This window comes from Vanellus vanellus (genome assembly GCF_965231255.1).
Source record: "Vanellus vanellus genome assembly, chromosome: 7".
In the NCBI taxonomy this organism is placed as follows: Eukaryota; Metazoa; Chordata; class Aves; order Charadriiformes; family Charadriidae; genus Vanellus; species Vanellus vanellus.
The window spans coordinates 1,773,630-1,801,505 of record NC_138912.1 but is presented as its reverse complement, the minus strand read 5'-3'; the positions used below and the strand labels follow the sequence as shown (position 1 = coordinate 1,801,505).

At 39.0% G+C, this 27,876-nt stretch overlaps 1 protein-coding gene across 1 annotated transcript; it reads left to right on the top strand.

Moving 5' to 3' along the window:
- The first annotated feature begins 517 nt into the window (after positions 1-517).
- On the top strand, positions 518-26,010 carry GLRX3 (glutaredoxin 3). The gene is made up of 11 exons (XM_082486498.1): positions 518-620; positions 6,024-6,132; positions 9,121-9,195; positions 9,816-10,017; positions 17,089-17,261; positions 17,354-17,415; positions 19,975-20,032; positions 22,746-22,798; positions 23,958-23,997; positions 24,080-24,172; positions 25,634-26,010. The coding sequence occupies exons 1-11, from the start codon at positions 550-552 to the stop codon at positions 25,682-25,684; spliced, it is 987 nt and encodes a 328-aa protein (XP_082342624.1). The 5' UTR covers positions 518-549; the 3' UTR covers positions 25,685-26,010.
- Positions 26,011-27,876: the final 1,866 nt, after the last annotated feature.

The window sequence follows — 27,876 nt, the reverse complement described above, 5'->3', positions numbered from 1 at the left end:
AAATACCCCTCAGGCATGCAAAACACAGGACACAAACGATAAAGCAGTCTGAGGTTTTGCTTTCAGCTGCTGTTACCAGTAGATTACGGCCATGCAGAGCCATTAACACCTGCAGCAAGGCGGGGATAAGGAAACACCGGCCCCATTACCAAAACGCCTTCATTGCTGTATACGAGTGTATCATCTTCAGATTTATGTTCCTGAATTTCTCAGCGCCACCACGGGCTGTGAAGGGGCAGGGAAGCGGCACCCACAAATCACAGCCCGCGGAATACCCTCCTTTCAGCGGGCTGAATATCGACCAGATATTGGAGTAAAACTGGACGGCGAGTCCCCGCTTGCCGCGTCCCACCGTAATCGGGGCCCGCCGGGCTCCGGCCCGCCCCGGCCCGGCTCAAAATGGCCGCCGCCGGGCCCGTGCCGCCACGGCGCCTGCGCGGGAGGACGGCGCCTGCGCGGAAGGCGCGGGCACTGTGGCGCATGCGCGGAGCCGTCCCCACGTGACTCGGTGCTTCTCCCCCTTCCGGCGGCGGTGGCGGCGGCGGGGCCATGGCGGCGGGGGAGGTGGCGGTGGCGGACTCCGCCGAGCAGTTCCAACAGCTGCTGCAGCAGAAGGATGGGTGAGGCAGGGCGCCGGCGGGGATGGGGGCCGGGGTGCGGCCTGCCGGGTGCTGAGGGAGCGGGGTCCGCTGCCGCCGCGTGTTTGGCCCGAGCTCTATGAAAGGCGGTGACTGCTGAGGGGAACAGGCCCGGTGCTGCCTCAGAGCTGAATAAAACCTTCGCGGGGAAGTAAAAAACACAAAACCCATAGAGCTGAGAAGGGCTTAGTTTTTTTTTTTTTTGGCAGATTGTTTTTTAAGCACCCCTTTCCTCAGGTGGAGCTTAAGAGTCTCTAGGAGAGCTCAGGCGCCCGCCGGGGCGGGGGTGGGGGAGCTCTGCAGCTGCAAAACCTGCTGCAGGGGACGGGAAGTTTCCATGGACGGATTGGCAGGAAAATTATGCAAAACAGAACTTTCATGCAAACCGAGTTTATTTTTTGTTTCTTCTGAGCCAGGAGGTGTCAACAAAACAATGACCGTACAGCATTTTCAATGGAAACAGCAGTATGAGGTTGTTTACGGAGAAACAATGCAAAACTAAGTTGTTCAGCTCCCATGTAACAGGGCTGTTTTCTCATTAATCAGGTGTTCTGCTCTAGTAATGAGTAACAGAGCTCTCTTCCCATTGGTGTCTCAGCATGGACCACTGATTCTCTGCAGCCACTGGGCAGTGGCTCTTGGTCTGGTGCTGGAAGGCTTGGGCACTGATCCTTTGGGGGAGAACCATGCGCATGCATCACTTTGGTAGGAAAGTCACAGTAGCTACTACCGCAATTAAAGATGAGCGGGTACTCGGGTGCCTTACTGAAGAAAGACAGGTTTGGTTATGAGCTTTGCTTGTTTGTCTTGTTGAATCAAAGGTGTGGTAACTATTATTATATCTTTTAATTCACTAGCTGAGTATGTATTTAATTAGGTCTTGTAAGGCACATTGAAATAAGATGTTGTATGAAGAACATTTCCATGTCACTTGACAGCTGCATTAGCAAGTGGCCTTTAAACAAATAAGGAGAGAAAAGTGATTTAAATGAGTGGTTTAAAAAGAATGATGAAACTACCAGCATCACATTCTTAGAGGCAGCATAAAGAAACATGGGGAAGTTTTGATTATGGGAAGAAGAAACTGGTTTCTTTGAAACTTGCTGCATGACCTTCAGTTTTCTTTTCTGGAATTACTATTCAGCTGCATTGTGTGGGGACATCCCAGCGGAAAGTCACACTCTCACACTCACTGAGACATATTGAAATGAAAATATTTGAAATGAAAAAAATTTGAAAAATTTGAAATGAAAATATATATGTATATTATATATATTTGAAATGAAAATATATATTGAAGTTATTTTCAACAAAGCCCTCAGTAATTTTCTCATTCCTTTTGTCCACATAATGTCATTCAGTTTTCTCTTTAACAGACTTGATTATTTTATGCATGTGTTTTTGGTCCTAAGAGGAATTGATAGTACTGATAACTCTTTGCTTAATTTCAAAATATTTGGTTTTGTTTTCTGTTACTGCTAAGAAACCCAACAAAGCTGCACTCGCAGAGCATAACAAATCCATCAAATCATAGATTATTATTTTTTTTTAATGATCTCCCCATTTCTGGGTGGTGGTAGAACTTTAAAAATATACATTAGCTGACTTAAGATACTTTCTATATTTAGGTTATCAAATGAATTTGAAAATTAATGGTAAAAAAAGTATTTTAAAACATTCACTTAGTAAAGTGGGAGAGGAGAAAGTTTCTTCAAGGAGGTAAGATAGATAAAGATAAAGCTTACAACAAAAAATCTGCAGAATTTTTAAGGCTAGGCTTAATTCTGTTTTACTGGTTTTTGGTTGTGTGTTTTTGGTGTTTTTTTTTTTTGTTTTTTTTTTTTTTTCTTCCAATGGGATTCCTTATTTTTCCAAACTAATAGAATTGTCATTGCAACTGCCAGCATTTTATGTTGACACTTAATTTCACAGCAGTTCTTGTTTTGGAAAATGAATCTTTCCGACATCAAGGTATTGGGAAGCTTTGTGTTATGGAATAAGTGTAAATTTCAGGGTTTAATTTTTTTCAAAATGCATCTAGATTTTACGGTTGCAAAAGATGAACTGAGCCAATGTCTTCAAAATTATTGAACCACTTCTGTTACTGCTCTGTAATCTATTGTGTTACTTAGACTATGTTTTGGGAAAATGAACTTGTAAAACCAAGTAACTTGGGTTGCCTGTCAGAGAGATTATAAATACTTAGAAAATACTACACTACATACTATAGAAGACTTTGGGCTTCTTATTTCATCATGGAAAATGTGTGGTATGTCCTTCTGATTTTTCTTCCGCTACTAAAGTTTAAAAAAAGTTATATTAAAGTTAATTTTATTTTGGAGCCCACAGCTTTTCTCCCCAAATGTGAAATATAAAATCATACGGGAAGAGAAACTCTGGGACTTGTCATAAGCTTTTTGTAATGGTAGAATGTTTAGAAATATCTTGATTGAATGTAAGAAATACTTTGTTTAGAATCACTTATGTGCTTCATTTTGCTAACTCTGTTTTCTTCCTTTCGTAATGTTTTGAATTACTCTTGATAGTTTTCAAGTTTAAATTAAAGTACAGAAATGCAAAGAGGGGAGTCTAGTTGCAAAATTAGACTTGTTCGGTAAATGAAGCGGTCAAAAAAACCCTAAAACCCAAACTCTTGTTGCAAATTAATTTAAAGTATGTTCTTCAAGAAGATAAAACTTAAGTGCATTGCAGCTATATGCTGGTAAGGAAGGAAAAGGCTCTGATGGAATGAATATTAAATAACCATGTGATTATTCCTCTTCTGCTTGTCGTGAGCTGACATTCATGTGGTCAGAGGTGTCCCACTATGCCTACTAAATTAAATGGAGCACTTGTGAAATACTTCTTGGTAGTAGGGGAAGAGCATGCATTGCTGCGTTCAGTTAGTGGAAGGAAAATGCATCGAGTTATTTATTAGGACTTTGGCCTGATGTGTAGCCACTATACTACTTTTATGTTCTCTGTTCTCCTTTCTTCAACTGTTTGTTTTTAGCCAGTGGAAGTATTCTCTTGTCTTACTTGTAGTCTAACAGATGTAAAAGTTATATTTGTAAATATACAGGCATTTTGCAGTTGCAATGACAGCTTGACAACTTCATTCTCTGTAATTATAAAAGCAGTAGTAGATCTAAGTAGATTAGCCTGTTTTGTCATAAAAATTGATTTAAAGAAAAAAGTATTTTTGTTCATCCTTGATCCGTTTTTAACAACTTCTCTGAGCTCTTCACGTTGTCAGTGAACAGTGCATATGTTAAGAATGATATTGGAGGAGGTCTCAAAATTGGTATTTCAAATGATGGATGTGGTGTGCAAGTACAGGAAGACCAGTCCTGGAGCAAAGCTCTTGAGAATTCGCTGCATCAGAGCTTGGTCTGTCTTCTGAAATATTGAACTTCTGTTGCTTTTTTCATTTTAAAATTTTCTGTTTCTTGTGACTGGATATTCTCATATATATAAATAACTCCCTCCTGTCTCCCAACCTACCTAATTATTTTCACCTTGTCACTTTGTGGCAAAAAATGGTGGTTGCAGCATGGGAACAGCAATTCCAAGTGCTTGTTGCCGTTGGCTCAAAAGTCTTAATTAAAATGTGTCTGGATGAGGTGACAGCTGTAGTAACGTTTGGAAGAGGTAAAGCTTCTGCATGAGCTACCTGTGCTATTATCTGCCTCTGTATTTGCTCTGTAGCTGGGCTCTGCAAAGAGCATTGTTATAAAAGTTTACATGCTGAAACAGAGTTCTGCAGTTAGGGTTGTACTCTGAGCAGTGAGCTGTAGTCTCAGCTTTCTTAAGAAGTCTGTATCTAATCCCATTTATAAGTAAAGAGTAAATCACTTAACTGAGCCTTTCCTAGTGTCAGCTGTGAGCAGTGAAATAAGTTCAAAGCAGCATGCAGCTACTTTGTTGTAATTAAAAAGAGATGGTTTGCCTTTGGGATCATTGCTGGTGGTGACTTGTATACAAGAGTGTTGGAAGAATCTATACAGATGACAGCATTGGAAAAGGTGTTTTGAACTGTTCCTGAGCTCAGGTCTGAATTTGCAAGACTGGCACTTACAGAACAGGGCAACTCTTTTTTTTTTTTTTTCTGCAATTTCAGTTTTTACTGGTCTGTAAACTCTGCCAGTTTCAATCAGTTTAAAAGCAGAGCCATGCTATGACTGATGGCATGATGAGGAAAAAAAAAAAAAAAAAGAGGCTATTCTATTATATTTTTACCAAAACTTCTTAGAATTGCTTTGGGAAATCAAGTTTATGAATTTTAAAGTTCTGTGTCTGAATTGAGTTTAGCACTGTATTCAGAGTACGTGGTCAGATAACACAGCTTCTGTTCCAGTATGAATGTCATGCTGCCTGCATAGCTACTAAAAATGTGTACTGAAGTTCCATTATTTAGTAATAAAAGACCCTAAGTAGCTTCTACTGTATGGTTGTGTTGATTTCTATATGTCTTTCTAAGTAGATTAAAATTAGTACATTATATGTCTTTTTATTCCTTACCCCTATTATGTAGTGGTTTTGGCTTCAGCAAAACTGGAAAACGGAATTGAAAATTAGATACAAATATCTTGTTGCTGTTACGGTCAAAGCAGGTTTGTTTAAGCTCATGAGGACTACCTTGTGGTACCCGGTTTGATGGGATTTCTGTTCACACATGTGACTTCACATCTTTAAATGCTGTGTATAATTAATACCAAACGTGCAAGGAAACCTTAGTGAAGCTGGAAGAGGAATGAGAAGTTGAAGTTAATAAAAGCAGAAAATAATATATTGGCGTAAGAATACTGTATCTTTAGAAAAGTCCCAGTAGACTTGAAAAGTTACTACCTTATTTCCTGGACAAGCAGTAAAGAGGCAATAGTGGGACTGAGAGGAGAAAAGCAATGGTGCAGCCTCTAGCGTGAAGCTGCTGAGCTCTGGAGCTCCCAGAGCTTCTGAAGATGGAACTCTTGCCCTGGGAAGAGATGTGGGATGCCCAAGAGCCGTTCCGAGTGTTTGGCCTGCGTCCTGTAGTGTATGACTTCATCTTTAGTGTTTCTGCTTTTTTTTCCTTCCTGGCTGACTTTCTTATGGAATAATCTCTTATTATCGTAATTCAGGATGACGTTTTTCTTTGTATTGTATTACTTTAACCGTGCTGGTTGGGTTTGGGAATGTTTCCAGAAAAGTTATTAAAGTCCTCCTCTGTGCAAGTCACAGAAAACATTCCTGGTTTTGATTTTCTTTTTTTTCAGGAAGATGGTGGGGTTTTTTGTTTATTTGTTTTTTGTTTGTCTGTGGGTTTTTTTGGCATGGCATATCAAACTTTTACATTGTGTAATTCTGTTTAAAAAATAAATGCTGTTACTTTTTTTTTTTTAATAGGTCCCTTGTAGTTGTCCACTTTTGGGCACCATGGGCTCCTCAGTGTGCTCAGATGAATGAGGTTATGGCGGCACTAGCAAAGGAACACACGCAGGTTACATTTGTGAAGGTAAGTCAGGGAGTTGAGCTTGTTTTAAATAGAGGAGAGCCATTATTACAAAGTGTGAGTAAAGTATTACAAAATATGGGTAAAGTTGGTTTTGAAGTTCCTTTATGGCTTCACGTTTAAAGGTGTGAGTTGAACATATGTAAGAGATGCATCGAAAATCTGTGGGATGGAAGGTCTACGTTCGTATTTCCAAACTTCGTATTGCAAGCATAAATGACACCTTCATTTTATTGTGGTGTTTAAAGAAAAAAAAAAAATTAGAAATCGGTCTGCTAAGATACAATGATGGAGTTTTTTCACTAGCTACTCCATCTAACAAATAGGCTTTTAAATTTCTCTGTGCCTGCAATGTCTCAGTCCCTCAGTTCTGTAGATAGCCACCTTTTTAAAGCATGATTTTTGTGTGTGGATTTGAGATTAATTTGGCAACACTGTTCTTTTCATGTGTGCTGGAGATCTCATTTGTTCCCGTGATGTTATTGCTTAGCTAAATAGATCGCAGAATTCATAGAGGTTTTCTCTCTGATACTTCATTATCAGAGAGGTTTACTCTCTGATACAGTAATCTTCATGAAGTTTAAAGGAAGGTGAATTTAAGTCAGTGCAACATTGTCACTCATAAGATGACAATGGTATAGTGCTGGATGGGATAAACACAAATGAAATGCTATATTTTTGTGAGATCGTCCACACGTCCTAGTTAGAGAACCAGTGTGGAGGGAAAAATGAATGCACTTCAACATGCTGTTCGTTTTAAAACAACTTTCTCTTGTTAATGAGACACTTCTGTGATTATGAGGGCAGGGAGTAATGGAGCAGCCAGCTGTGTGTGAGTGTTTTAATTTGATTTCTTACAGCCTTTAGGTTTTGTGTGGTTTTTGTTTTTTTTTAATGATTCCTCTCTCAGTTGGCATTTCTCTCTGTGGAACAGGACAGAGCTATTTGAATGGTAGTATTTTATTGTATAAAGCTTCAAAAGGCTAATTTTCAATGTTTTGAAAATTCAAGATGCTTAAATTTACATAGAGCTGGTATAGCTTGTGGTAGGCCCAAGAAAATTTGAAAACTCTCAGTTGCCTCTTTATTATTAATATTAATGTATTATTTATTTATAACCCTTATTATCCATCTGTAAGTTGTTTTTTAATAACAAGGTTCTGAAGTGATCGAGTTTTGCAAAACGAAGATAATGGCAACTTCCCCCCCCCCCCCCCCCCAGCCCCAATATTACTGGTGTACTTGTTTAGAGAAAATAAGCTACTGAAAGACTTGGGTGGATTTTCTTGATATGTTTTTTTTTGGGGGAGGGGCTTCTCATGGGGAGCGTATTTGATTTTGGAAGATCTTTGTGGGATTTTGGTCTGTATTCCAGAATAGCCAGAGTCTGCCTTTTAATTGGCAAGAACTCATCAATGGTTACAGATGACCACCAAGAGTAGTGTACCGCCTTGCAAATCATAAACACATTCTAGAAAAGAGCTAAGTAATAATGAAATGAACTTCAAAATTGTCAACAAATCTTGAAGTCTTTCTGAATTCAGTTTCTCATTTTAGTTGTTGCATAGCCTAACTCTAAGATCCTTGCCGTGGTTACAATGAAAGTGTGTCTATATCCAGAAACAGAAACGTTTTTTTTGAAAGTTATACCAATAAGAGCAAGTTACTGAAATATGAAATTAAATCTGTTCTGTATGTGTGAACCTCACCAGAGTGGAACATAAGTATCCAAGTAAGTAGGAAATTTTACTGGAAAAGAAAACGAATATTATAGGTAGAAGTAATTTAATCATTTGCCACTTGAAAGAGAATAGATAATTGGAATCTGTTTACAGTTTTCAATTTATACTTTAGTTTCTCGGTTGATCCTGTTGGAACATTGTTTTACAAAAATAGAGGTGAAGCCTGAACTCTTTTGACTTATTCTTCTGGGTTGCTTCTGAATTTAGTGAGTTCATTAAGAGCATATATAGTTGGAGCAAATTGAAACATGGTGTAATACTAAAATATTCAGAGGTTCACTGTGTTTTGGTTAATAGTGAGAACAGTCACAGTATTTTCTAAAATGTGTAAGGATGGACAGGGGCAGGCAGGAGCAAACTGTTCAGTAGTTCTCTTGATGCTTGTTCATGAAATGTATGGTTTGTCAAATAAGAATTTGAGGCTTTTTCTTCTGTACACTGAATTGCAGGCTTGCTTGAAACAGATCTATTACCACTTCTTTAACCATTAACTCTGCAGCTGTTACAGAACTAGTGTCTTAATCTCGTACTAGATCTTCTGTCACTCAAGTAAGCTTTTAGCCTGTGCATGGAAAATCAAAAAATTGAGTTAATTAGAAGATATATTTTCTTGGCAAATTACTACATTATGTAATTTCAAGGTACGTGTTTGAATGCTGAATGATTTTAGAGCCAATAATCTCAATAAGCTTGCCACTCAATACTCGGCAGCCTTGCAGGAGTTAAAAATAAAATTTAGTAGACATCAATAGCTTATTGAAGAAACACTCTCTTTTTTTCTTCATAATTTGCAGAAGGCTGCAAATGTCAGTCGTGATGTACTGCCCCTTGAAATTAGTCAATAGAGCAAACAGCAAGAATTGCTGTGGGCAGAAAATAAGCACTGTAATCATGACATAACTGGGGTCAATGATTTATGGATTTCAATATAGTAGTAGCTGCATATGATTGAAAATTTACTAGGTCACTAGTGCACCAAAAATTTTATTCGTAGCCTTCGGGCATCTTTTGAAATGTGCAACAAAATAAAAACCTCTGAACCTGTTTTGACACTGTGTAGGCTCAGTGGATGACACGCCAACCCAGTGAGTATCATTTAAATGCAAATGTGTCACAAACTTCTGCATCAAATCCTTTTTAAATGTATAAAATGCCTAGAAGAACATTCTAGACAGGATTGACATCCACAGTCAAACTTTAAAGAAGATTACGAAAATAATCTTTTTGTTTTGTTTTTTGTTTTTTTTAGCTGGAAGCTGAAGCTGTGCCTGAAGTATCTGAAAAATACGGAATTAGTTCTGTTCCAACGTTCTTATTCTTTAAGGTAAGAGAAAATGGATTTAAAAGAAAATGGATTCCATATGGGCTGTTAATATGTATACCTTTTTAATACTACTACCAGAAGAGCAGAAACTTAAGAACTTTCTCAGTGAAGAAACTTATGTTTCTAATTTACATCAGTCCAGTGAAACCTAAACAAGTAGATAGAAATGGTTCTTGCACTTTAAATGTAATATTTCAGAGCTTCCTTAATTGCTTTGGGATTCTTATATAGTTATTTTAGCTGTCATACCTTATATTGGGTCAAAAAATTTTCAGTAGTGTTTCCTTATCTAGCTATAGTTCTACAACATGGCAGAAACCCAAGTAAATAATTGTTTGATAGAAATTACAAGCCTATTTGGGTCACGCTTGCCTGCAATAATAAAATTCAAAATATTTTTTTTAATAAATTCTTCTGATAGCAAATTCACTAGCATTAGCAGTAGCCAGCCAACAGAATGATGTGAGTCTTGGAACTAAAGTCTGGCTAAAAGATCAATACACTAATCCATCCTGCATCTGAAAATCTATACTTTATATAGTGGTTTTACTATTTTTTTTATTACAGTACAGATTCTGAATTTAATCCTTTAACACGAGCCTGTGTTTTGGTTTCCTTAGAATTCTCAGAAAGTTGACAGATTAGATGGTGCACATGCTCCAGAGCTGACCAAAAAAGTGCAGCGCCATGCGTCCAGCAGTTCTGTTTCTGCTGGCTCTAATGACAGTGCAAAAGAAGATCTTAATGTGCGTCTAAAGAAACTCATCAATGCTGCCCCTTGCATGCTGTTTATGAAAGGGTCGCCAAAAGAACCTCGCTGTGGTAAGGATTTTCTGAAGTTCGCGTTCAGTGTGACAGCACTTGCTTTGGGCTACTTGTCAGATTTACTCAGTTTTGGGGAGGTACACCTAGAAACATTAATGAGAGTATTGTCACATTGCTTATAAGCAGCTAGAGAATTGCTATTCCCTTAGTTAAATTTTGAAAATGGAATCACAGAGATTAGGGGCTTTCTAAAGAGTATGCGATGTGCAATGCTATCCTTGAACTAGGACACTGTTCCCAAGGTAGCTCAGTGTTTGTTCATGACATTTTTTGTGCATTAAGTTACAAGCTGAAAATGTAAAATAGTCTGAAGAGAACGTTTCAATGCAAGGAATAGCAAGAATTGACTAATATCTGGGATTACTGTTCCCATTTGGAAAAAGAAAATAAAACTGTCCTAGCTGGTAAAATTGAAAGACCAGTAGCATGTTTCTGGTACAGTGGAAATGCCTTTTTCTTAAACCTAGTGCTCTTGACCCTTGCTCACTGTTTAGAGTGCTTGGTTCCTACCTAACTTGAAGGGTTGATCTATGTCGAAAGCAGATGAACAAATGTTAAAGCCCAAATTTTTTCAGTACTGTGAAGCTGCTGTCCTCCTGCTCGTGCAGTCCCAGGAAGTTGCATTACAGAACTAATTTTGCAGGGTCTTCTGTAGTGAGCTGCAGGAGGTAAACAGAAGAGCAACAGTGATGTAGGATGGGGATTGCTCGACCAAACAGCGCTATTGGCAGCCCTTGTCTGGTTATGGCTTCCTCCTGTTCCAGTGTAGCTCTGGGGGCCATCGTTTTGGCAATTAACAACACAACGCTTTCCAGGTTGTCTACTTGCCTGCCTTTGTTAAAGTTTATCTTTGATTGTCAGCCTGCTTCTAACCCACCCATGGCCTTTTTCTACTGGTATCTTACAGAAGTGAATATTAGCTGCTAGTTTCTGTGCTGTTTTTTCATATACGCTTGTTCCCCAAGGCCCACGTTCCATCTTGAAAAAACAAGGAACAAAAAGCAGTGTGGAAAACCAACCATTCCTCATCTCCAGAGCTTCACTTAAAATGAGAAGATTGAAAATGTCTTATTCTGAGGACAGTGGCAATAAGATATAATTATAAAATTCTGAAACTGAGGAGATGGAAAGGCACTGGGGAAAAAAGTTGCATTGACTTCTTTTACCTCCTTTCTCTCCCCAAATTGGTATAGAGATCAAATGTTACAACTTCTACAGTTACTTCTCTGCAGGAGATGATTAAGATTGGATTACTTTTCTAAGCAAATGTGTATCCTGTGGGATAGATCATATCAACTCCATTGCTGGGCCAAAGAGATGAAGGGATTGTGAAACATAACAGGAGGATAAGAAAAGGGTTAGCAGTAGCCAGCTCCTCACAGCCAAGCTCCTGAAGGAAAGGCCTGTGGCATATATTTCTGGAACCAATAAAGAGATGATAACTAATTAAAAGCTAAGTTGCCATGCAAACCCTCAATTATTTGTGTCTAAAAGCAAATAATGAAATACTTGTTTTGTCCCATCTGTGCCTGAATTACAGTAGCATGCACAGGCTTGAAAGATTCCTCATAAATTGTTCTATATGATGGCAGACACGCTCGTGAACTAAATGAGTTTAAAACACTTTGAGGAGGGAAATGAGGATTCAAGGAACTATTCTTCTTGACCCCCTTGTGGTATGGGCTCAGCAGGGGCACCCTAGAGACAGCAGTGCTTCTCGTGTGTGGTCAGCAGTCCATGAGTGCTTGGGTTGACCTGTTGGCATGCTGTGGTGATTTATTGATGCTATATTCGCATAATTGCCAAATATCTGCAGCGTGCACGCACTGCTAATGCTCCAGCCATGGAAGATCTCACCACAGTTTGAAGTATTAAATTCAGTTAAGTTTCAAGTGCAGACATCGCCACGTAGCTGCTGCTTGTGCTTTCTGTTGGAGTGTGTCCAGGAAGTTTCCAAAAGAAACTGTGTGGTGAACTATGCAAAGGAAAATGGATAAAATAGTGTAAAAGGACCTAAAAGAAACTGATTTTACACATTCTGTCTATTTATCTCAATCTGGAAGGCCTCAAACTGTAGTATCACCACATACTCTTAAAAGGGGGAAAGGGAAGGATAATATGCGACGCATTGATTTGGTGAAGTGAGAATAATGCAGGTTTGTGATACGTGACTTGTCAAACAGCCTCTTCTATTTTGCAGGGTATCTGTGAAGGCATTCTACTGCAGGAGAGCTATTTATGTCATTCTGTCTGGTTCTAGTTATTGAAATTGAGGATTGGGTTTGTAGTGTAAATAAGAACCTTCTCATTAACTTCAGGTAGTTTTGAGTCAGGACCGACACTTGCCAGATGCGGGAGCTGAGCAGAGTGGTAACAGTGGTGAAGCTGCAGGGTGGACCCAACTGGGTTGGAGCACAGAGAGAAGCTTTGGGCTGATATAGTGTATATTGGGCAGGAAAGGAGGGAGAGTCTGTCTGTCAAGCGCTGTTAATTAGAGGGAGGTTAGTATAGTGCATGCTGCCCTTTCCAAGAAGGAAGAGTGATATGTAAAAGTCATGAAACAGTATTTGAAAGAGAAGTAGTGGTTAAAGCATGGCAAACGTGTCAGTGTGGGCCATGCACAGTAGAGGGTAATCCTGCCCTGGCAGTAAGAGGAGTCTTCCAACTCGGTCCAGGCTACTTCAGGTGGTTGAAGCACTTACTTGCAGCTTGTGTCCACCTTTTCTTATTGCCTCTGCCCTGAAGTGTGCTTTCAGCTTCTTTTAAAATGTTTGTATGCTATTTTACAATCTGCTTTTTCAGATGTTGCTGTAAAATGGTTATAGCAATATGAGGGCAGGTGGAAGATCCTGTATGTACTGAGGCTTCCCATACTGTGTTAGGCTTCTAACTGTATTGGTATCTGTACACCTTCCCCCCCCTCCCCCCCCGTCTTTTTCACTGTGTAGTTTCAAGGCTGCTGTTTCATTTCAATGCATTAGTGAGTTCCAGAATCACTTCAGTAGAAGCAGTTTCAGAAATAACTGCAGACTTCAGAACTTTGATTGCGCTGTTGTGTATTAGCTTGGGATTCTAGCAGTTTGTGCACAGGCGTTTGCTCCTGTGTAGAGCTGATGAAGTTCCAGCTATTTATGTAAAGATGATTCTGTATTTGTTTATTATGTAACAATATGGTTATAGGTGCGTGGAAGCTATATATTACCATAGGGATTTATATATAATTTTCTAGGAATGGAAATTTTGGCTTATTGTGAAGTGCATCCATTGATGCATCCTATAATACTGTATGTATAAAGCCCTGCTCTGATGAGCTGCTGAGAGATTTGTAAGTACCTTTGGGGTGTCTACAGCGTAGGTCACTCAGATACGTGTGCTTTAAGTTAGGCTGCATTGGATGCTTATGTAGCACTACTGTTGGTGAACCTGCTGTGCTTGCACTGTGAGTTGTTTGGCAGGTTCCTGGCAAGCTGTCAGCGTGGAGCGTGGTTCTTGCCATGTCGGTGGTGACCACAGGCGGTGTAGGCAGTGGTGAGTCTCCCCCGAACTGCTCCTGCGCCCCGGCTCTCCGTTACACCCGACCCAGCCTCTGCCTCAGCTTGGCAGTGCTGGCACACCGTTTCTCCTTCGGATTTCTGCGGGTGCTCAGCAGAGAGCTGGCTTTCTCAAGGGCGTTGAGCAGAACGCTAGGCAGATCTTAACGCTATGTAGAGAAAAAGATCATTTACTGTTTTTCATGTGTTTGAATTTCTGATGGGAGAGAAGTGTGAGGCTGTTTAAGAAAACCACACCAAAACCCAAAATGATGTTGAGGCATCAAAGGTTAAGGTTAGTTAGGTACTTTGTCATAAACTCAATATGGAAAGTGACTTAAGAGTGTAACACGGGTTCATTTGCATGTCTTAATATGATAAAGTAGATATTTCTTCAAGCTTTCAGTTCTTACACTTGATCCTGAGTAACCCATGAAAAGTGTACAGGAGGTACTCACCTAAATAGACGTATGTGTTAAAATTGGAGGTATTAAAAGGTAGTGAAATGAAATCATCTGAACTTACAGCTTTTAGTTTTGCAGTTAAATACCGTGCCTGCTTTGGACTGCTGTGGTAGTTTTGGCAGTAGTTGAGAAATGTTAGTAAGTTGGGTCCATTAAACTTTCTAGAATAGACAAAATCTTTTTCAAGATGAAGGTAATTTACCATTTTGTCAAAGATAATATGGATCTTTTATGATAGCAGTAGGAATAATAAAAATAGAATTAAATAAAAGGAGCCATGCTTGTTTAAAGGTGAAGATGTTTGAATTGTGTCTATTTTGATACAAATAATAAATGTTCACTCGAGTCTCTAGTGCAGTTGGCAAGTAGAGGGAACCCTCTCCAGCAGTGTATTTTGGGATCTTCTTGTAGTTCGTAATTTCTTCATTGGAAAAGTCAGCGAAGCATAGTGCAAAGGAAGGTTTGTCTGCTCAGCTGTGTGTTTACTGGCAATCGTATGTGGTTGCTGCATATGTTGTATTATTTCAGTAGATTCATTTGGACTGCGGTAGTGTTTGTTTATTTGTTTCATCAATACCATAATTTATTTAGGGTGTTTTTTTATCATCTGGAGTGGCATTTGTGATAGTCTAGATAACTGCTCAAATCGTTTTGTTAGCAGTTTAATTATTCCTTGTAATGCATGCATGGCATTTCTTCAGAAATTCAACTTAAATCTTTTGTTATGAAAGTAAAGCTCTTCTGGCACTTTATCCCTAAGCATAACACTTCCAGACTGTTACCATAACCCTTCAAAATGAAACACAACCAATCAATCTTTCTAGTTTGCATGTAATTGCCTACAGCTAAAATAAAGCTTTTTTTTTTCCCCAGTTCCTTACAGTAGAAATGAGTTAATATATTGGCGATGGAATAACCATCAGCAATCAGCCTTTAGCTGTTTACTAATGAACTCCCAGATGTATGAAAAATTTCAGAATCTGTGTTTTACTTCAGGCTGTACATGAACTTAACACTTCAGTTGTAGAAAGAAAAGCAACTAAGATGCCATACATATAAATACAGCTACTTCATATCTCAATAAATTGCGGATCATGAAAACTGCAGAAAGCTGTAGTAAAAATCCATATTTCAAAAACTAATAGGTGGTCTTGCAAGCTGAAATCAAAGGTTATTTTTCTATGGCACTTTGATTCTTTTTCCCATTTAAAGCTTCTTTACTTTTTTTATTCCTTTATTAAAGCCTTTAAGCATTGTCTGTCTTTTTTTTTTTTTTTAATATTTGTATAGAGGTTTTCATTTGTCTGCCCAGCTTTTGTTGGGATTCTTTGAGGGAATTGGTAGGACTGCAAGGGCATTTGAATCCAAAACAGAATGAGTTGGCAAAGGTATAAATCACACGTTATTATCGCATTGATTTATGGCCAAATTCTCATGGATCCTTTTTGCAAACCATATGATAGTGTTGTCTAGGAGGCTTCAATGTCCTTAGAAGGGGTGTGCATGAAAGCCAGTGGCAGGTGTTGAAATAATTTAGGATTAAAGACCACACGTTAGAAATGAAGCAAAATTCCAAAATCTTTTAATGTGTTGCAATGCACTTAGCATTTTTTTGCTGATTGGCTTAATTTTCATAGCAGAGCAAATAGGTTGTGGAGGCATAGCGGAGTTGCGAATCAAGAGTTGATCATTGGTCCTAAAGATCAAGTTGTTGCCTTCCTTGCGTTCTAAAGTACAGCAGACCTCTTCTCTTCTGTTTTCTTATGGAGTAAATACCTGTAGTATGCTGTGAAACCTCCCGTAGGCTGATATCTTCTCTGGAGGACCGTTTGGGCTTCTGTGGCAATACAAATGGACTTGTTGGCATAAAGGGTACAGCCTAGGTGTGTGGGGGTGTGTGTGTGTGTGGTTTGGTTTTCAAAGTGACTTTGAAGACTTTCTGTAGAGACTAATGCTTTAAAACCCGATTTATCTTTTTTTTTTAATCATTTTAATGTTTTGCTTTAATAAGAATGGTGAATTTAAAATAGAGTAGAAGGAGAATTGTTTGAAAGTGAAATTTTGTGGGGGTTTCCCTCTTGTGTAAGAAGATTTAGGTGATTATAGACTGTAAAATCTATAGTACTACAATTCTTATACATACAACTTTTTACCAATAACGTAATAATTTTCTTAGGAAAAAGATGCTTAGTTCCAGAAGGGAGAAACTTTTTTTTTTTTCCTAAGGTCAGCCACTTAATAAACTTACAAAATCTGGATGTTTACATCATAATATTCAGTGCTTAATATCCTGCTGAGATAGTGTTGTCAAGAGTAGGACATAATGGAGGTCTGTCATGAAGGTAAACAAAACATGCTGTGAAAGTGTCACACAGGTACTAAAATAACATTAAGTACACATGTGAACATAAGGAGTTTAAAAAAAATGGAAAGGAATCTGCCTTTTACCGTGAAGTAGGAAAGGACATGCTCTAAAAGCAAAAGTAGTAGAAACTGTTATGAACACCAAGTTTCGAAGTTAAACTAGTGACACAGTAGTGGGTTTAGATCCTGGTTCCCACTTTGTGTGTCCGCTTCCTGCAGGTTTGGTGTAGGAGAAGTTCAGCAATAGCTGGAGGAAGAAATGACAGGGGCAGGGGGCGTGATGTGCAGTTAGAGGAACGAAAAGAAGGCTGCTGAGGGTGCTGTTATGGTCATTGAGATGCTTTTCTTCTTTATGAATGCTAAATGAAGAAGAGCTGGAAAAGACAAAAAGGGAATGCATTTATCTTTGCTTTAGTTGTATTTTGGAACAACAGAGACCCGGGTATGAAGGTTACTGTATAGCTGTCTAAATAGAGAAGCACCAGACTTACCAACCTGTCCATGTACTGTGGTTTTGTAATTCCAGTAATACGTATGGGTTTTACCCCTTTATATTATTAGAGGATATTGACAGAGCAAAGAATAACATGTTAGAGCTGTTTTGAACTTACTATCTAGCAGAATTTCATTTTTTAAATGAAAAAGGTTTAGTACAGACATGGGAATGCTTTGTTTAAAGTTATGTGTAATTCCTCTTTTTGTGTTTGCAGGTTTCAGCAAACAAATGGTGGAGATATTGAACAAACATGGTATTTCTTTTAGCAGTTTTGATATTTTTTCTGATGAAGAAGTTCGTCAGGGGCTGAAAACATACTCTAATTGGCCAACTTATCCGCAGTTGTATGTAGCTGGAGAGCTTATAGGTGGACTTGATATTGTCAAGGTTAGAAACAGACATTCTTAATCTTGTTAGTTGTCAGAAGCACATTTTTCTTGGGTTTTGTGTCTGATTTTTCTTCTCCCCAATCTCCCTAGGAACTTGAGGCATCTGGAGAGCTGGACACAGTCTGTCCGAAGGCACAGAAGTTGGAGGACAGGTGTGATGTATTATGTTGTTATTTTAAGGGTGTCTAATTTTGAGGTTTCCTGTATGTCCATTTATATAGGGGGACCCCCCTATATAAATTCCTCTTCTTTGACTTTGAGAAGCGTGTCAAGATTTTTTTTTTTTTAATTACAGAACTCCTGCAGTTGTTTAGTATGTTCCATTTTCTATACAGTAAGCATCACTTAATATAAAGTTATACTGTTGTATATGTATTAAGCTGTACTGTTCCAATAGGCTTTAGTTACTATATTTGTATCTTGTTAATTTTTAATTATAGCAAGAATATATAGATTCCTTCTTGTCTCTCTTTTAAGAATTTATTCTTTAAAGATAACTGAAAAAATAATCTTTTAAACATTAGTAGCTTTTGTTAGCTTCATTTGGTATAGACTTCACAACTGCGATGTCACTGGAGAAAATACCTAGGCTTGTCTCCTCATTTTTCTTGATTACTCATGTCCTTCAGTTCCTATTTTCTTTCACCTTGGCAACATGAATGGATGGTGCATCGGTAGGAAGTGTGTTGCTTCCTGAATCAGATGTAATATCTAGAAACCAATTTGTCCTCCTCTAACCTTCCCATTTGAAGATTCATTCTTGTTTGAAATTCTGACGTGCCCCAGGCAGTCAAGCTCCAGATATCTGACGAGTCATTCAGCTTGAGAAGTTACTAGTAGTTGTGGCTTTTTTTTTCCCCCCTAGTTTTTATGTGAATAGTGCCATTAAGATGTGCAAAGGGGGGCTGGCTTATCAAGAAGGTGGCTTGTACCTCGAAGGCAAATATGTTAGCATAGATTCCCTCTCGCTGTCTGAGGATGCTAAGAGCAAGTTTTGCAGTGCTTTAGCTGGGACTGGCTCTTGTTCTTTTGCCTTCTCAGCACAGTAGAGAAATAATGTAATGCAAGCCGTTTCCATATGGTGATAAAATATACTTACTTTCACAGCTGTGTATTTAGTAATTCCCTTTTTAATTTGTTCTATGGCTGAGGTTTACCTTCCGTTCCTCTAGTAGGGCAATTTGTAAATTGTTTCACCAAGGCTGCAAAAAATGGTCATGTTTTGTAGTTTGAGATTAAATTGCGGGCAAAGAAGAGATTGCCTCAGTGTGGCCTTTTAAAAACTTATTGAAGAAAGCTTCCTTTAGTCTATTCTTTACTTTTTGCTAACTTGCATAAGCTGCAACTTTATTGAATTCATACATAGTTGTTTTTTTTTTTTGCTTTGCTTAGTCTTCTTTTGGGAAAGAGGGTAATGTGAAATGCTTACCTAATGTGTTTTAATAGATGAAAATTGTTGGTATAGCTAAAGGTCTCCCTAAAGGAGCAACAGCAGCATCTTTTGAATGGCTCTGTGAAGTTTTTATCAATTGTATCAAATTTTGATGTAGAAGTGGCCTGAAGGCAGACTGGCTAAAAATTCACCAGGCTAGTCACACGTAGCTGCTATTGCCTGGTTTGTTCTTCATCTTTTAGTGGGAGTTTGTTTCTTTATTAGCTGAGGTTTCTTTTCTGATGACAATGGGAAAGTTCTTTTTCCGTGACATAGCTTAGTTTTTCTTTGTAGCTAATCTCATATTGACTTCTGAGCAACTGACGCCTCTTTCAAACTACATTCACTCTGTCAGTCACTCATAAGGAAAACCCTATGCGGTAGTTATTCAAACATGTTAAGACTTAAAAAATGAAGGAATATCAGTAGTAGACTCTATTTAATGGTAAATTATGTTCCTTTACCCCATGTTTGATCTCTTCCCATCAAATAATTGTGTGTTCTTAAATACCCTTGAAAATGGATGCTGGAAGTCAGCTTGGGTTCGCAAAACAGATCCAGCAGCCAGGGAACCAGCTCAGATTACCGTAGCTCACCCTTGCTGGAGAAGTTAGCGTCGCTGTTGCTTTTTAACCTCGAGACAACTTGGTTGGAAAAACTGGTTTGAGGTTCACATGTGCAAAGATTGTAAGTCACCAACAAAACTTCATTTAGTTTTATTTTGCAAGTAGCCTGGATTCTCTAGTCTGGAATCCTTTTGCGTTGTGCGAGTCACGCAAAGCGACCTTTTACAGAACACGATCACCTGTTATGCATTTTACAGAGGGCCATTTGCCCTTAGCAGGAGACTGTTGGACAGGAGTCTTTGCTAACTTTTGCCATCAATTGGCATAGAAAACCTTTCCTGAAAGGAAGGCAGTTTGAGGGTTGTGTGGGTAGACCAGAAGTCGACAGGGAACAATGGGGCAAAAGAGACCTACTCCTGAATTTCAGTAGCGGTAAGTCCTTAATCCATAAATCCATAGGTCGTCTTATGACTGCTGGACAATAGGTACAGCTCTTACTCTGCAAAAGACATTCCCTCATGGAGAATGAAAAATTCTAAGTATTACATTCAGTATGTGAAAAAGCAATATGTCAGAAAATATAGACATTGTATTTAAAATACCCTAAAATGATGTTTCTCCTTAAACTTATAAACTCTTTGTTTTCCTGTTGAAACAAAGCTTGAGGTAATAACTGAGCTGGTTTATGTCTTTCTATTTCCTGCCTTCTGTAGGCTTAAAACCTTGATCAACAAAGCTCCTGTGATGCTTTTCATGAAGGGTAGCAAACAGGTAAGATTAAGTTATATTACACTATATTTAAACAGCTTTTTAAACAGTGACAATTATCTTCTTTTCCTTGCTTAGTGAAGATTAATGGTGCTGGGAAGTTAGTTCTTTGTCTTTTTATTTGGTGCTTCTAAAATCCCTATTTTACCTGATGGAAATATATTGCTAAAATGCTGATAGCTGTGTTTAGAGTAAAATCAGGGAATTTGATGCCCTGCAGTGATGTCTGTTAATTGATCTACAATTCAGAAATGACTGGAAGAATTGTGTATGTCCTTTTGGTCTTGGTTATTGATTGTCTTTGCAGATAATGGATTTGCTTCTGATGTTCTGAGCGCTTACCCCTGATGGCTATCTGACTTGAGGCGTATGCTTTGACTGTTGCCCAAAACTTTATCTCTGGACGCGTATTTCTTGAAACTTCCCTCTGTTGACCTAATTGGGCTGGGTGTCCTATCCCCTATCCTTTTTAATTTCTCTGATTTTATTATGCTTTCACAGCTGCATTCGAAAAAAGCTGCTAGGTATTTTTAAGGCTAAAGTATAATGCCACATACCATAAGTGATCCACTCTTTTTCTCACATGGTCTATGCCAGGTGTCTTTAAGCTGCACTTAATTATCCTGCTCACTGAAATAAAGATAGTGACTGAAGACAGACAACTGCTAACAGTGAGGATTAAAATAATAACAAATGACTGTAAGCCGAAAGGTCAGTCTATTGCTTTGTGTTGCATACTCAGAGTAACCAGGGGATAAATTGTTCCCTTTTGAACATCAAGGCACTGCGATTCTTCCTGTCAAAATTACTTGAATGGCGCCTAACTCAGACTTTTCATTGAAGTGGTGTACCCTAAACAGTAATTGTAGTTAGTGATTGCATGCTGTGAGAGTCATCCATATGGTATTTTTTTTAAAGGGGTACAGGGGTAGGGGGATGGAGCTCACGCATGTGTCTTGTCTTTCCATTTAATTTTCTCATTTGTTCCCAGAGCCTTCTCTGTGTATTAACAACAGATACTTTTAAGAGTGTAATAGGCTGTTTTACTAAGTCGTTTGGTAGCCACTGGAACCCTGTGGGTTATGCTGACTGAGGGAAACAGAGGTGGTGAGCTGGTTGGGTGTAGGTCTTCTAAACAGTCTTCTGTCTCCGATAAAACCTGTGTCTTGCCTGAAGAAAGCAAGAGTTTGGGCAAGTTGCTCAAGAGGTTTGATTTTGCTTGAGCTACTGATGGACTAAAATCACCAATAAGAAGGGATAGTCTGGATGAAAATTTCAATGTCTAAAAAAAATGATGGGTGTTCTATGTCCTTATACTGTTAATATGAAGAGCTTGCAGTAGATACTTTCAATTCATTAATTTCAGTTGGGAGTTGCTGTCCATGCAGCCTATTTATCAGTTGTTCATAGGTTGCTACTCTCACCAGAATGGAAAGTAAAGGGTATTGTATGTCTCAAAATAAACCCTGTCTATTTCACAAATGCATATAAGGCATTTACACCATCCTACCTATAGCTTTGGCTTTTTGAATGTTCAGAAAATAATCGAGCCTAACTAGTTTTCAAGATAGTATTGTCAAACCTGGGAAAGAGGTTCACCACAACTAAGGAAAGCATTTAATATTCTCAATGTTTTCATTTAACTGGGAGGGGTGTCTGACACGCAGAGGGTTGTGCTGCCATTCAGCGTGACCTGGACAGGCCGGAGAGTTGGGTGGACAGAAACCTTATGAAGTTCAACAAGGGCAAGTGTAGGGTCCTGCACCTGGGGAGGGATAACCCCATGTACCCGTACAGGTCAGGGGCTGACCTGCTGGAGAGCAGCTCTGTGGAAAGGGACCTGGGAGTGCTGGGGGACAACAGGATGACCATGAGCCAGCAGTGTGCTGTGGTCGCCCAGAAGGCCAGTGGCATCCTGGGGGGCGTCAAGCAGAGTGTGGCCAGCAGGTGGAGGGAGGTCATCCTCCCCCTCTGCTCTGCCCTGGGGAGGCCACATCTGGAGCACTGTGTCCAGTTCGGGGCTCCCCGGGTCAAGAGGGACAGGGAACTGCTGGGGAGGGTCCAGCAAAGGGCTACGGAGATGAGGAGGGGACTGGAGCATCTCTGTGCTGAGGACAGGCTGAGGGCCGTGGGGCTGTTCAGTCTGGAGAGGAGAAGGCTGAGGGGGGGTCTCATCAACGCTTATCAATACTGACAGGGCGGGTGCCGGGGGGGGAACAGTCTGTGTGCAGTGGTGCCCCGTGACAGGACAAGAGGGAACGGGCACAAACGTGACCATAGGAGGTTCCATCAACACATGAGGTGGAACTTCTTTGCTGTGGGGGCGGCAGAGCACTGGCACAGCTGCCCAGAGAGGGGGGGAGTCTCCCCCTCTGGAGCCATTCCAAACCCGCCTGGAGGTGTCCTGTGCCACTGCTGGAGGTGCCCCTGCTCTGGCGGGGGGTGGCACTGGGGGGGCTCCAGAGGGCCCTTCCAACCCCCACCAGTCTGGGGTTCTGTGATTTATTTTAGCAGAGTATGTGAAGAAAGAGACATTCAGTACTGTTTAAAGCTCAAAAAATATAAAGAAGAATTAAAAGGAGATTAGCAGTATTGCTCTTCCAGTAAGGTCATCACTAGCAATAAATTGGTAATAGCTGTAGTGTAGCTTGAGGACCTGGAATTTTGTGGATTAAATATAGTAGATATGTTTTAACACATGTATTTTGCATTCTAGGTGGCAAAATGTGGATTCAGCAAGCAGATTATAGAAATCTTAAATAATACTGGGTACGTAAGTGTGTTTTTTTTCTTTTTTTTAAATTTAATTCAGATAGCTAGTTCTGTTTTAAAAACTACATTTTATAAATAAAGAGTTTGGAAAATATTGGTAGAATACTTCCCCAAATATAATTTTCTTTGTTTAAGAGTATTTTAAAGTATCTTTTTTAGAAGCCCATAGTTTAAATCACTGCCTACACTCACTTGATACCAAGTCAAATGTGGTGTGTCAGATATTGTGCTGCTGTAGCACTGCGATGTAGTGCCTGTCTTGCTTGGATTGAGGAGTCTATTGCAACAGTGAATTTTTTCTGATTTTGCTGTGATTGTTGACATGAAAGGAACCCTTCCACTCAGATAAGCAACTCTTCTTAGAGAGGTCCCTCTTGATCTGTTTCCTTAATCTTGGAGCCTCTCATGTTACCTAGCCTCAGTTTGCCTCTTCAAAGCGGTTCTTTCTGTAGTGAGGGAGATTAGTAGCCTCTGCCTTTGAATAAACTCCTGTTTCCTTTGTAGTGCTGCTTAGAGGTTAAGCAGTTCTCTTGATTACTAGATGATAGAATGGGCTTTTTGAGATAATGGATAACTGTATATCAATATACAACTTGGAAATAAATAGCAGTTACTCAAGTCATTGTTCCTTGCCCCTAACCCGTGCCCAGTTGCAGGAATCTACATTCTTGCTGGTTACTGAAGAGTCCTGGTTCTTACAATACTAGGAGTTGCATACCAAAACTCGTACATGAATCGACCAGAAATCAAATTTACACAGGCGTGTGTGAATTTTTGTGGTTTTCCACAAGTAGTATATGGAGATGGTGAAATAGCTGCAGCTGGTTGATTCCTTAATGAAAACCTCTGAAGTATGTGTGTCGTTTTTTTTTTTTTAACTAATATTGTGTGAACAGAATTACTTTGAACACACTTTTGCCAATTGGAGCCTAAGCGACATGGCTTACTGCATTACGCTGTCATCATGTGTTTCCCATGAAACTACACATTTTTTACATTACAGTTCTTGGTGCATGAGTCATTGGCTTTTTACCTCTTATTACCTGTTAATTCTGAGTGATTTGGAAGCAGTCTTGTAAACATACCCATTTTGATTTTTTGGGGGTCTTGCATTGCAAAGCTCCACAGTAGATGACTTTGTTGTTGTTTTTTCTAGTGTTGATTACGAAACATTTGACATACTGGAAGATGAAGAGGTAATTAAGTTTTTCCGTCATTAACGATTTCGTTGTTGCTTTCACTGAAGTTGAAGTTTACATTTAAGATTATTTTTTGTAGGTGCGGCAAGGATTAAAAACCTATTCAAACTGGCCGACGTATCCTCAATTATATGTGAAAGGTGAACTTGTTGGAGGGCTGGATATTATTAAGGTAGGAATGGGAGAATCTTGTTTGAGATGTAAATTGTCCGTTTGTTTAAAACTGGAGAAATGTTTTCTGCCCATAATATACAGAAATTCCTGTGTAGTGACCCCAGATCTTGAAACCGAATGACTTGGTTACTTTTACTGTGACTTCTATTAGCTCAACATACAGTTGAAAGGAGCTCTAAATCTCTAGCATTCTCATATGCCAAGATTTAGCAGCGAAATGTATTTTCTTGACAGCAGTCAGTTACTGTTACTGTAAAGACCATTTTTACCCCATGGGTGCATTTTTACAGGTTTCTCTTCCTGGTTTTAATTCTGACATTGCTTTTCTCAAATAAGGTGGGCGAGACATTTTTTCCTAGCGAACAGTCTCATTCCTGGAAGAAAGTAAGGTTTATTGTAGTTGTTTGAACAGACCCTGAAGCAACAAAAATAGATCTGCATCTGTTACTGTGGTTTTTGATTTTTGTAACAGAGCAGGCACAGTGTTCTAAACCCCAAATACTCTTGAGCCCATTCTTGTCTGAATGTTTTATAGCCAATTCCTCAGACATTGGAACTCCTGGGAAGATACAATCAATAAATCTCATTTAGTTCTAAAAATACTGGTATTACTTAAATTATATAGATTACTTTAATTTTATTTATTTAACAAGTGTGGGGGTTATTTCAGTGATCAGTAAGTATAGTCTTAGGCGTTGCAGAGATGCTGCAAAAGACTTCTCTCACTGGTATTTAAATATGTGTATTTGCATTGTTGGACTGTATTCAGTTCACGCTGACTAACTTTACGGGTAGATGAATGTTGTCAGTATTTTAAAATGCATTCTGTAATTAAAGCATGATACGGAATAAGATTGAGACAGTTGTTTCTCTTGAGATGCGGGAAAATAATATATACTCCACAACATGTTGTTTTAAAACCATTTCTGGTGTTACCTGTCTCTTTAGTAAGTTAATGGCTTTATAATTTGGATTTAAATCATCAAGATAACATGAGCAAGCACCTCTTATTTAGAACTCTTACATAATCTCTTACCATCTTCGGGTTTTTTTATTGTGTGGTACTAACAAGATCTACCTATAGATGGTCATTTTTTTGTTTTATGGGAGGCATTTTGGATGTTGTAAAATTTTGTGTATGCCTGAAATATATCTTGAATTACACCTGGAAGGAGAGATACCAGGGGATTTACCTGGTAAAGCTGATGATACACCTTCAAAAAATTGGTTATCTTTTCACTGAATAAGTTCCCTCTCTAACTAAATAGACACAGAATTTAAATACAACGTTTTGAACTTCAGTGTCTTGGTCAAGAGGGACCTCTAGTGGGTCATCCCGTGCATTCCCTTAATAGCCAGAGGATTGATTTCCTTCCCCGTAAACTGCGCCTGTTGAAATCTTGGTAGCATGATCACAGAATGTACATAGAGAATAATCGCTCTGTGTATTTCTTTACAGGAACTAAAGGAAAGTGGTGAATTGTTGCCTATTCTGAAGGGAGAAAATTAATGGAAAAGGACATCAATGGAACAGAAATACTTTGAACAATTATTTGTTTATAGATTATATTGGAGCAATATACAATTTAGCCCTGTGGAACTGATCAGGATTAAATAAAGACAGTTTATGTACTGTGTATTTCACAAGACTATGCTACATATGAAAATGTGTTTCCACTGAAGATACAAAAATGTCAAGGTTTTCAAATTCAATTAAAATACAATGCTGAAGAACTTTGGGTTTGTTATTGCGCTCGTTCTGTGTATTCATTGCATCTAGATGTTTAAGATGTGAGTAATGACAGCACTATCCATTGCAGTACTATATAGTACTAAATTGCATGTTTTGGGGGGGGGGGGCTCAGCTCTCATTAGGAGAATATTAATGGGTATACCTCTGTGGTATGGAGCAGAATAATTTTCTATCCCTGTTAATAATTGTTTTCATGTCTAGTGAGCAAGAAAAATACTATTGAAACCTTAATCCAGTGCACCATTAGGAAGTTGTTATTAATGAGTTTCAGCTGTACACTATGCATCTTCATTATCTAAGTAGGTACAGTAATTGTTAATTTCAGATGTTCAACCTATTTTAACATAGCTTTTTGGACATATTTAAATTACGGTGGAAATGAGCCAATAAACACAGTGATTAGGCCAGTCTTTTGGTGTATACTCAGCGCTCTTTCAGTGAGATGGAAAGGTTTACTTTCTGGGCTATGACTTTGTCAGTGTAAATCATCGCGTTAGTATATGAATCCTTCAGTTCTGTATTCAGAAGATTTAATTTGCTTTTAATCCTTCTCTCGATACCTGTAATGCTCTGAAATATAATGGGCTCTAATAATGGGCCGACCATCAAAGCAGCTACAGCACAGGTGTACTTGCAAGTATGCAGGAGGGGGGTTCTCTTTAGGAGTAACATTTTTTGCTTTCATTTCATTTGAGTTCGTAGCATCTGTGCAGAGACTGATCAGGTTTTTATTTTGGAAGGTGGTTTTGTGTCTGTGAAATACTGAAATAGTTCTGGTTAATTACATAGAGACTGCTGCGTGTGACAGCAATATTGGCTACTAAATTCTACCTGCGAAATACTGGTTTAAGCTGTTTTGAGCGCGTTGGCTATACGCAGTGAGAGGACAAGGACACCGTATTCTTAGGGAGGTCTAGAGACTGAAGAGGAGCCAGCTCCCTTTATGAAACCCAGCAGATAAAGCACTGGTGAGCAGAAAAAGTGCCTGAACCTCACCAGTAATACATTTTGAGCAGAGGTATTGCTGAAAGCCTTTTCCTCGCTGATTTTTGTGTTGGTTGTGCTTGCAGAGAAACGCCTGTGTCTGCTCAAGGTTCGTGGCCAGAAACCCTTTGGAGGAGTTCCTTCCTCTTCAGGAGGGGTCAGGACTGACTGCGTGCTCTTCGAAACGTGCCTGGAAGAAGAGATGCCCGATGAGTTAGGCGGTGCGAAGTTTAGGCAGCAGCTGAGACGTAAGGTTTTGGAAGGGAATTTGGGGCATTGTTGCTTAAAGTCTAAATATAGTCTAAATATACTGGAACCTGAAGCAAGACTGTGACTGGACGTAGTCCCAAGCTAGTAAAGGTTGACTGCAGATAAAAAGGTACTTATGTAAGTTACAGAATTCTTAGTGATTGATATTTAATTCAATCCAAGTATTAATTTTCTAGGAATAATTTTAGTAATTACTATTAAATAGTATATGTTACAACTTCAAAACCAATTTTAATCGCTACAAAAAAAAAAATCTTCTCCCTCTCATGAAAACAAGCCGTAATTAATCTCAAAGTGAACTGAAATGCACCCAGGCAGTTGTCAGTAGTAATTGTAACCTACTTCATTTAAAAAAAACAACCCCAAAACCAAACAAAAACCCCCAAATTAATATCCCTGTGGTGAAATTAGGAGTTAGAAACTAATTAAAACAAGACTAAATAGAAAATGATTTTTCTTCTGCAATAGCTTTCCTTCAAAATTCACTATAGTGGAGTTTAACTACTGGAGGTTTATAGAGTCCTGCTAATATAATTATAGAAGAGCAACAGACCACCAGTGAGTAACAGTTGTTTCTCTCACAACTTATATTTTTATATTCCATATACTCCAGTGCTACGCTTCTTACGCCAGTACAGAATTGGTTCTTGAAGTGAAGCTCCTGTGCTGCTGTTTGTGTTTGGTGACCATTCCCT

Excerpts from the sequence above, each read along its gene's own strand:
- GLRX3 (XM_082486498.1), top strand. The coding sequence starts at position 550 with ATGGCGGCGGGGGAGGTGGCGGTGGCGGACTCCGCCGAGCAGTTCCAA. Across the intron at positions 621-6,023 it reads CTGCTGCAGCAGAAGGATGG|GTCCCTTGTAGTTGTCCACT; the intron begins GTGAGGCAGGGC and ends TTTTTTTAATAG. Across the intron at positions 17,262-17,353 it reads GTGGACTTGATATTGTCAAG|GAACTTGAGGCATCTGGAGA; the intron begins GTTAGAAACAGA and ends CAATCTCCCTAG.